This window comes from Condylostylus longicornis, unplaced genomic scaffold, assembly GCF_029603195.1.
Source record: "Condylostylus longicornis isolate FDR11 unplaced genomic scaffold, ASM2960319v2 ptg000009l, whole genome shotgun sequence".
Lineage (NCBI taxonomy): Eukaryota > Metazoa > Arthropoda > Insecta > Diptera > Dolichopodidae > Condylostylus > Condylostylus longicornis.
Genome location: NW_026577978.1, coordinates 580068 through 589812, shown reverse-complemented (window position 1 = coordinate 589812; position 9745 = coordinate 580068). Strand labels below are relative to the sequence as shown.

General features: G+C 28.4%; 1 protein-coding gene across 2 annotated transcripts; it reads right to left on the bottom strand.

Moving 5' to 3' along the window:
* Positions 1–780: 780 nt before the first annotated feature.
* LOC129618524 (5-oxoprolinase) lies at positions 781–7459 on the bottom strand. Of its 2 annotated transcripts, XM_055533316.1 has the most exons (9): positions 7282–7459; positions 5205–5443; positions 4866–5142; positions 4605–4799; positions 4433–4550; positions 2874–4379; positions 2554–2814; positions 2010–2484; positions 781–1953 (listed from the first exon to the last, which is right to left on the bottom strand). In XM_055533316.1, exons 2-9 carry the CDS (start codon positions 5364–5366, stop codon positions 1081–1083), a joined length of 3867 nt encoding a protein of 1288 aa, XP_055389291.1. In that variant the 5' UTR covers positions 5367–5443; positions 7282–7459; the 3' UTR covers positions 781–1080. The 2 variants fall into 2 exon arrangements, with proteins under 2 accessions (XP_055389291.1, XP_055389292.1); XM_055533317.1 differs by lacking the exons at positions 4866–5142; positions 5205–5443; positions 7282–7459 and having other exon boundaries at positions 782–1953; positions 4433–4521; positions 4605–4744.
* Between the last annotated feature and the right edge of the window lie 2286 nt (positions 7460–9745).

The window sequence follows — 9745 nt, the reverse complement described above, 5'->3', positions numbered from 1 at the left end:
GACCTGTTTTTCAATTATTTGAACCGTCTTCAATATAATTGGCGTCGAATCTTGAAATTTTAAATTTGCACCAAAAATTTCCTTTTCGCCTTTGATATGTATGACAAAGATATTACTCACAGATTGTAGATTTTCTCACACTTCTAGCTTACAAGTAATTAAACATGCGTATGTAAACAAAATAACCTTTAGCAAAAATATTGGGAAGTTTTAAGGACAAAACAAATTGAATTATAACCACATTTTTAAAAATAAAATTAAGCATTTGTGTTAAATTATTACTAGTAATTAAAATTTTACTATTTACAAACGCTTGTGTTCCCAAGTACAATAACACACACTGCTTCTAAAAATATTCATTTTAATTTCATGAAATCCCCAAACAGCGCTGAAGTCGTTATGTAGTAAATTTTCAAGTATTGACACAAACCTTTTTTTCTTTAATAAATATAACTTTACTGTTATAGAAAATATTTGGTATGGCCATCCAATGCATAGATTTTTATGTTACAACAGAAAACTTGTAACCAAATTTACGTTATTTTACCAATTTTTTAATATACTAAGTTCTAATTTTACCTGTACCTACATAAGTTATATTTACCTAAGTGATAAAATTGCATCTACGCAATATAAAATGCTTTATTATGATAAAATAATTAAATTTTAAGCAAGTTAAAAAATTTCGATTGTTTTCTATTATGTCTTAACACTACAATAACAGAAATATGAAGTGTATTTATCTATTTTGCATCTGCATATAACAATATATTATTAATATTATAAAAATTTTAAAAATTTCTAATTTTTTAAATGTTAAAAATATATATAATTTTAAAATTATGTAAAAGAAAATAAACTACATTATTGCATAACTATTACTTCAAAATAACTGCCACCCTTTTAACAAAAAGTAAAATTGACATTTTTTATAAATTGACTTGTTCAGTTGTACGAAAATTGGTTGATCGCAGAAAATTTATAATTTGGCCCAATACATAATATATACCGATGAGTTTTATGCTTTTTCTGCTTTTTTCAATATTAACTTTTCTCTAAATTTGTAAAAATCAGAAATATTTATTGGGACTCTTGTATTTGTCTGTATGCAAACACGCTTCCTTTTTCAACAAAATTCTTACTCTCTGATTTAAAGTTGTTTTCCGATGTAACATTACCTACTTTGCCGTACCCGCCACCACCTGGTGTTTTCATAGAAAATATATCCCCTGCTTCAACATTTACTGCAGTTTTGCTACCCAAACTTATAATGCGACCGTTTGGCTTAATCAGTAAATTAACTCCCCTCTTACCAGATGATCCACCATTCATTCCATATGGCTCTAAAACTCTTCTTTCAGTTAAAACTGATAACGTAACAGGTTTTCGAAACAGAAGTTCTCTTTGTACACCTTCTCCTCCATTAAAAGCACCTGCTCCACCGGAATTATCGTCTCTTAAGCAAAATTTATTCAATACTATTGGGTAACGCAATTCAAGAATTTCAGGATCGGTTATTCTAGTATTTGTCATATGAGTATGAACACCGCCAGCGCCATTCCAATTGGGTCCTGCTCCACTTCCGCCAGCAACAGTTTCATAGTAACCCCAAGTGTCATCTCCAATTGTAATATTATTCATGCAGCCTTGAGAAGCGGCACATATTCGAAATGCTTTTAAAACCACATCAACGACTCTCTGTGACGTTAGGACATTACCTCCTACAACAGCAGCGTTTTCAGATGGATCCAATATAGAATTTTTTGGTATAATAGATTTTATTGGTGCCAAACATCCTTGATTCAATGGTATATCATGACCAACCATACACCTCAGACAATATATTAAAGCAGAAATCGTAATTGCCCTTGGAGCATTGCAATTACCCCAAACTTCAGAACCTGAACCAGAAAAATCACACACTGCTGAGCCTTGACTTTCGTCGATTGTTACCTTAAATAACAGTTATTACACTTTAATAAAAGAATCCGTTTAAAATCTTTGTATACCTTCAAGCGAATTGGTGATCCATCATCCATCATTTCTTCAGCTTCTAGGAATTCTATACCTTCCTTTTTCAAAATGTTTTTTGAAATTGATTTCAGCATTTCTCGAACTGCAATTTCTGCATTTTCCTGAATATAATTCATATAGGCCTGAACAACATCAAGCCCATAGACATCAATAAGCTCACCAACCAACTGTATACCTTTATGATTTGCAGCTATTTGTGCTTTCAAATCTGAAATGTTGTCTGACAGATTTCTAGTCCCAGCTGCTCCTGGGGCATTAGATGGCGTTGTTAGTTCTTTTATTAAATCCTCTTCTTGAAATACACCTTCTTTTACTATCATAAATGACTTAAATGCGGCACCTTCTTCTTCCAATGTTCTAGAGTGCGGTGGCATTGAACCTGGTGTAATGCCTCCAATATCAGCATGATGTCCTCTTGAAGCTACAAAAAACACCGGTAGTGTTTGGTTTCTAAAATAAAAATTAATTTTGAAAATAAAATAACGGACATTGAATTAATTTTCGAACTATACAAATTACTTGTAAAACACAGGTGTTACAACTGTTAAATCCGGCAGATGAGACCCACCAGCTTGTGGGTGATTAGATAATATTACATCTCCATCTCTTAATGTATTGCCACGGATTTTTAATTGATATTGCACAGTTTCTTGCATGGCGCCCAAATGTACTGGTATATGCGGAGCATTACTAACCAATCCACCATCCGGACCGAATAATGCACACGAAAAATCTAAACGTTCCTTGATATTTGTCGATATTGAAGTTCGTTGCAAAACTCTATAATCCAGTTTAGTTATCTTTACAATTTATTTCAAATTTAAATAACAAAAGTTTACCTTCCCATCTGTTCAGCAATGCTCATAAAACGGTGGCTAAAAATACTTAATTGTACAGCATTTAGCTTTGTATCTATACCATGCTTATAATTTGTACCAACATTAATAGTTAAATCCCCATATTTGGAAACTTCAGCAGAACAATCTGGTTCAATTAATATTGTTGAAAGGTTATCAATTAAAATAGCAGGTCCTGTAATTAGGTGTCCTTTCTTAAATTTGTTAGATAAATAAACAGGACATTCCACTAAACCCTTCTCAAAGTAGACTTTTGTAAAGCACTCTGCTTCCAATTCAGTAGTCGAATTCTCAATTTCTTTTTCTGGAGGAGTGGTGGTCTTTCCTAAACCTCTAACACGAACGTCATCAACTATTATTTTACGGTTTTGCAGCACAAAGCCAAATTCAGATTTGTATCTTTCAACAAACGGAACGTTAAAATCACCGTATTTTTTAAATAAGTTATTTGTATTTTTGACATTTGAAGATAATTTAGGAGAACACATTAACGCACAATCAGTTCCCTCATAACGTAAGTGAAGGTATGGTTCCAAAATAATATTTTCAAAACCTTGTTGTTTCAATTTAATTTCACATTTTTGACTAAGATTATCTAATCTAGCAGCAATCATTTCAAAATTATTTTCGCTGTACTCTAAACCAAATGGTTCTTGTACTTCAGTTACAACATCTGCAAGTGCCATACCATAAGCTGATAAAACACCAGCGTACTTATGAACAAGAACTTTTGACATTCCTAACTCACGAGCGATACTACAAGCATGTTGCCCACCAGCTCCACCAAAACAAGCCAAAGTATGTTTCGAGGTGTCATATCCTCTGGCTTGAGTTAAAGCCCGAATTGGACGACACATTGCCTCATTTGCCACCCTAATAAAACCTAAAGCTATTTCTTCTAGAGTGAGTTCTTTTTCATTCTTCTGTTTCAAAAAGGAATTTATGGACGCCTTTAATTGTTGAAATTTTTCTCTTGTAGCTTCATAATCTAAAGGTTCTTTTTCAGTTGGACCAAAAATCTTTGGAAAATATTTCGGCAAAAGTCTGCCTAATATTAAATTAGCATCGGTTACAGTAAGTGGGCCACCTTTTTTATAACACGTTGGTCCTGGATGCGCTCCTGCAGATTCGGGACCAACAACAAACAAACCTGACCTAAAGAATAATCTTGATCCTCCGCCAGCTGCAACTGTATTGATATCTAACTGAGGAGCTTGAATTGTTACTCCAGCTGTCGTTGATTCAATTACATGTTCATATTTGTTATGATACCTTGATACATCAGTTGAAGTTCCGCCCATATCAAATCCAATTAAAGGCAATTCAGTTTCTTTTGAACCAGTCACAGCGTATCCGACCACTCCACCGGCGGGTCCGCTTAATATAGCACGTGCTCCTCTAAAATTTTCCATTTTGGTTAAACCACCATCACTTTGCATAAATAAAACATCACAGTTAGCAAGTTCATCCTTAAATCCTGACTTGAAACTAGGAGAATCATTTTTTTAAGTAAGATAATCACTCCTATGTAACGAATATACCTTTTTAAATATCTTTCAACATGAGGTGTTAAATATGCTTCAGCACAAGCAGTGTATCCTCTTGCAACTACACGGCACATTTGCATTGCCTGATGTGACAAAGTAATATGAGAAAAACCTATTTTAGTGTAAAAAGTATTATAAATACTATTGCAATAACTGCAGTTTTTACCTAAATCTTTTGCGATTTTTCCGATTTCTAATTCGTGGTTTGGACAAGCGTAACTGTGCGCTAATACAACAGCAATCGATGATATTCCATCTTCTAAAACTTTTTTAAGTTTCATTTTTACTTCATCATTATTTAATGGAGTTTTTTCAAGATATTTTGATCCAGCAACTCCTTCTAAAACTTTCCAAGAATTATCTATAGAATAAAATATTTTTAATTTAATAGAATTTTTTTCAAATTGACATATTTTGGAAAAATTACCCAATTGACATATTTTTTGTTCAGGCACTATTCGACAATCAATTTCTACAACCTTTTGATATAAATTGGACGGTTTTCGAATATTTAAATCAAATATTTTTGGACGTGCTTGGTTTCCAATATAAAGTAAATCTTTGAAACCTTTATTTACTATTAATGCTACTGGATCTCCTTTTCTTTCTAAAAGTGCATTTGTGGCTACAGTTGTACCCATACGTACCCATCCAATCAAAGAAGTGTCTACAACACCGTCAGATGTTAATGCTTTTCCGGTTTCCTTTCAATAATTTTGCTATTATTTTCTTTTTTTATTTTTTTTTTTATCTAAATTTGATTTACCTGTTGTAATATCCGCTTTATACCTTCTCTCGGTGCATCACTATAATTTGCCGGATCTTCCGATAACAACTTTAAAGTTTTTACATCACCATTGGGACAAATGCATAATACATCCGTGAAAGTTCCTCCACGATCGATAGCAAAACAATATTTTGTACTCATTATTTCACTGAGTTTTGGATATTCAACTTGAGTAGTAAAATATTTGTTATTAAATCTGATGTAGTCAAAAGATAAATCTAAAAATACAGATTAAAATAAATTTTTTTAACGAAAATTACTTTTCACCTTTTGTTCTAATGAGAAATAAATTTCTAAATACAATGTTTTTAATCATAATAAATTTATTATTTATTTAATTTAGCTTGTTTTCTTAAAGTAAACACGTTTAAGCTTTGCTTTGTAGATGTCTTTGCTTTGTAAAAATGTATAAATTTTTAAAATTCAATTTAGCTATCGCAGTAGATGAAGATGAAGAAAATACGGTATTCAAATGAGAATGTCATTGAATATTGAAAATTAGAATTAGAGATAAGAATAATTAAACAAATTAATGACGAATTAAATACATTTTCTAATATTTGTTTTGTTACACGAGTACTTCAATCTAATTGAACTTGAAATAAATAAAATTTGAGACAAAAAATTGGGTTGCTTAAACTTGATAAGGCTCTTTTATAAAGTAGGTAAATTGATAAGACATTTTTAAGTAAATTAAACAAAACATAATGAAACCGAAAAAAAAATATTTTAAAAATAAAAACAATATCAAATGCAAGCTAATTAAAATTTAATTAAATATTACAAATAACTATCATACAGTTTTTTTGTGACTCTGTATGCCGTAGCACGGGATGCCTTAGAAAAGTTTAAAATTATAATGAACGCCTACGTACCTAAAGAACGCCTAAAAATTTTGACAAATTTAAACTTTCAACATCATAAAACTTTGAAATTCTAGATCACGATAAATGTGCCTATGTATACATCTCTTGAATACATTATAAAAACTTTTAGTTTTCTCAAAATTCAATTTGTATTAAATAATTTGTATATTTGTATTAACTGAATTAATATTATGCAATCCCGAAAATTTTTGTTATTCAAATAATGGAATATCAAATCACTTATTAGTATTGTAAATAAATTACATGACAAATAAATTTATATAAGTACCTCAACTACACTTAATTTTAATCGGCTGATAGCTCTTTATATGTAGGTCTCTTTCAAATTTCTCAAACTACTAATATATAACTATGTTAATTTCATTTTATATCTGAAACTTTTTGTATTTAGTAAGAAACTATTTAATGATAAGGTATTATGAAACACTAGAGAAACCACCTGTTTTCTCTACACAATATTTAAAACAATTTAATAATAAAATAACAAACTAATAAATTATTTTCAATCTTAATAAATTACCTACTTTTTTAACAAATAAAATTGCCTAAAGAGTTGTGCGGCACTCAATTTTAATCGACCGATAGCTTTTAACACCTTCAAAATTATGGAACGACTAAAATTTAATTTTCTATTGCTTTTTTAGCAAAAATTTTATTATTTACATTGAAGTATGAAAGTATTTAAGAAAGTGATAAGGTATGTTAATGAAATATGTCATATATAGATACCTACCTACTTAATATTTATATAAATTTAATAGATAAGATTAACAGCCTATTCGCTAATTTTGTGGTCCAGGCTATTGTATTTTTGCACGCATACGATTATTCTCATCATTTTGTTTTTGATTTGTAGTATTTACGAATAAACTTTTGCTCCTCTAATTCATATATTTAAAATGTTTTAAAATTTATCTAATGAAATTGCTTAATATAACAGTCCTTTCTGTTATGAATAGTTTAATGTTTAAAATTTAAAAAACCAGAAGTGCGGGGCTCGGTATCGGTAATTTTCGAATATAAATTAATATAAATGAACATATTAATGAAAGCTGATAAAAATTTTTATAGAAATTTCGCATCTAATTTTTAGTTTTAAAATATAAAGGTTTTATACTGTCTATGTTTAAAGTCTAATGAATTATGTAGGTACATATTTGCATACTTACGTGCTCGTAAACCTAATTAAACTATCGTGATAAATTATTTAAGATGGCAAAATTTCTTAGCATTAGTAATTGACAAATAGAAAATTTAAAAATGATTATTTTAATTACTTATATTTATTTATTCGTGATATTGAATAATTCTATTTACAAACTATTAAAAAAGTAAAATAAAACGAAAAAAATTAATACAAACTACAGACTAAATTGTTTTTAACTAAAATTCCATTAAATTAAAAACAAAAAACATATGATTTTGACATTTCACTTTTGCTACCAATTTGAGGTTTTGTAGTTGGTAAATTTGTAGCTATCAGTTTTATGTTTAATTTGTTTAAGCATGAACAACAACCATATTTGTGGGACTAAAATTCCTTTTTCTATAGTCACGAAATATTTTCGAGTAAATTGAAACAGCACAATTTCTAAAGTATGCATATAGTGTATTATTAAAATTATATTAGTTATCTATTAAAAAAACTTTTTTTATTAGATAACTCTGATAGTTTTTTTCATAACTATTCAGCTTTCATTCTCTTAGCATACTACAACGGCAAACTGTATTATTATAAATTTTCCCTTTTTCTAATAGTTTTTTTTGGTCAAATACCCCGTTTATATCGTAGTTTCAAACATACTTGAAGTCTATTTTATATCCATATAAACTTTATTTGACTTGAAACCGGCTTCACTCAAGTCAATCAAAAAATTTTGCTTACTTAAATTAAAATATTATGCTAATAATGGATTTATATATTCTAGCAACTAAACACCATTTTCGGACTTTCAAGCTACCATAGTAAAAACGTAACTTGAGCTTCGAGTTGGTTTCTAGGCAAGTATCAAAGTTGCTGTATTAACGAGGCAAATGCCTTCGCAGTTTCTTGACGAGAATGAGTATTTAATATTTTTAAAAATTCAGTTCTTACTTAGTACATACACAGTAAACTTTCGGCAGAATTGATTTGGTATTAACTGAACTGTCAAAAATTTATTGTTGAAAATGCAGAGATATTTCTTATTCAAAAAATCTTGCAAAATTTGCAGTTGCAAAAAAAAAAAACAATAAATAAAACATAGTTTGCATTTCGAAGAAATATTAAATTAAGATTTTTTAATTTTTTAATTAAGTTGTAATTAAAAATAAATTACTGTAAAAATTGCCAACAATATCAAATTGTTAATATTAAGTTTTCACAATTGTGTCTTTTCTGCTTTTAAACTAACGTTGTCAAAAACTAACAGGATAATGATACCTTACCAGAATATAATCAGTCTGAAAATCATCTCAATCACATCAATCACTTTCATTTGCAAATGCAATGACAAATATGCAAATATAGCAACGCGTGTCGTTTATTTATAGTAACTCGTGTCATGGCGTTTTATAATTATTAATTAAAAATCTCGTTTTTCTTCCTAGTTTTCCTTTTCTACATCAAAATCAGATTTTTTTAACAATTAGTTTTTGTAAATGCAGTAAGACATGAATAAATACAATGAAAAAATGATAGTTATTTGAAATTAGCAGCAAAAACTGAAGTTCATGACTCTATCGTCAAAAAATATTAAAATTGATGATTTTTGCAAATTGTATGCAAATGACGTTCTGTGGAAACGCTACTACCTACATATTAAATATTTTTTCAGTGTGCATGAAGACGAGCAACGGCAAACAATAATTTTGAATTTACTACTGAGATTAAATTTAATTTTTAATGGAAATAGTGTGAATTGGTGATAATATAATTTTACTACTTCTTGCTCTGCAATATCTAATAAGAAAAAATTAATTCTTTGACGAAGATACTACCATCAGGTAAATAATTTTTGGTAAACCTTAAAATAAAAACTCTCAATTTTTAAATTCCACATTTTTATTTAATATTTATAATATCGCTTTTATATATATACGTATATATATATATATATATATATTTTTTCTTATTCTTAAATTAAATATTCAATATTTGAGTGAAAGTAAATTTCAATTCTTAATATTTTTACTTTTTTTTTTTTGAATCTCATATTTAGTTTTATTTCCATTACTATTTGTTTCTTGCTTTTTATTTTAATTCTAAATAGAATATTTACACGTTTTTCATTTCATTTGCACAAAATTTAAAAAAAAACCCTACATTGGTTTTTATTTTTTTTCTCTTTTACTTAATTAATTTTACATTTTAATATTTAATTTTTAAACTTTTTGTATTTACGTGTTTTTTTTTTTGTATTTTTTTTTAAATTTCTTTATATTTAATTAATAAAATATTACAAAATTAATAAACAATAGGTTATTAACAAATTACTTAATGAGAAAGGAAAGAGTGTGGAAAATTAGTTAGGGTAGGAATAAAAGAGTAAAGTAATTAAGTAATTTTTTTTTTTACTTAGTATTTAATTTCGTTATCAATATTTATTATAGAATTCCTAAGATAATGTTTTTTTTTTGCTTTTTACACATTTA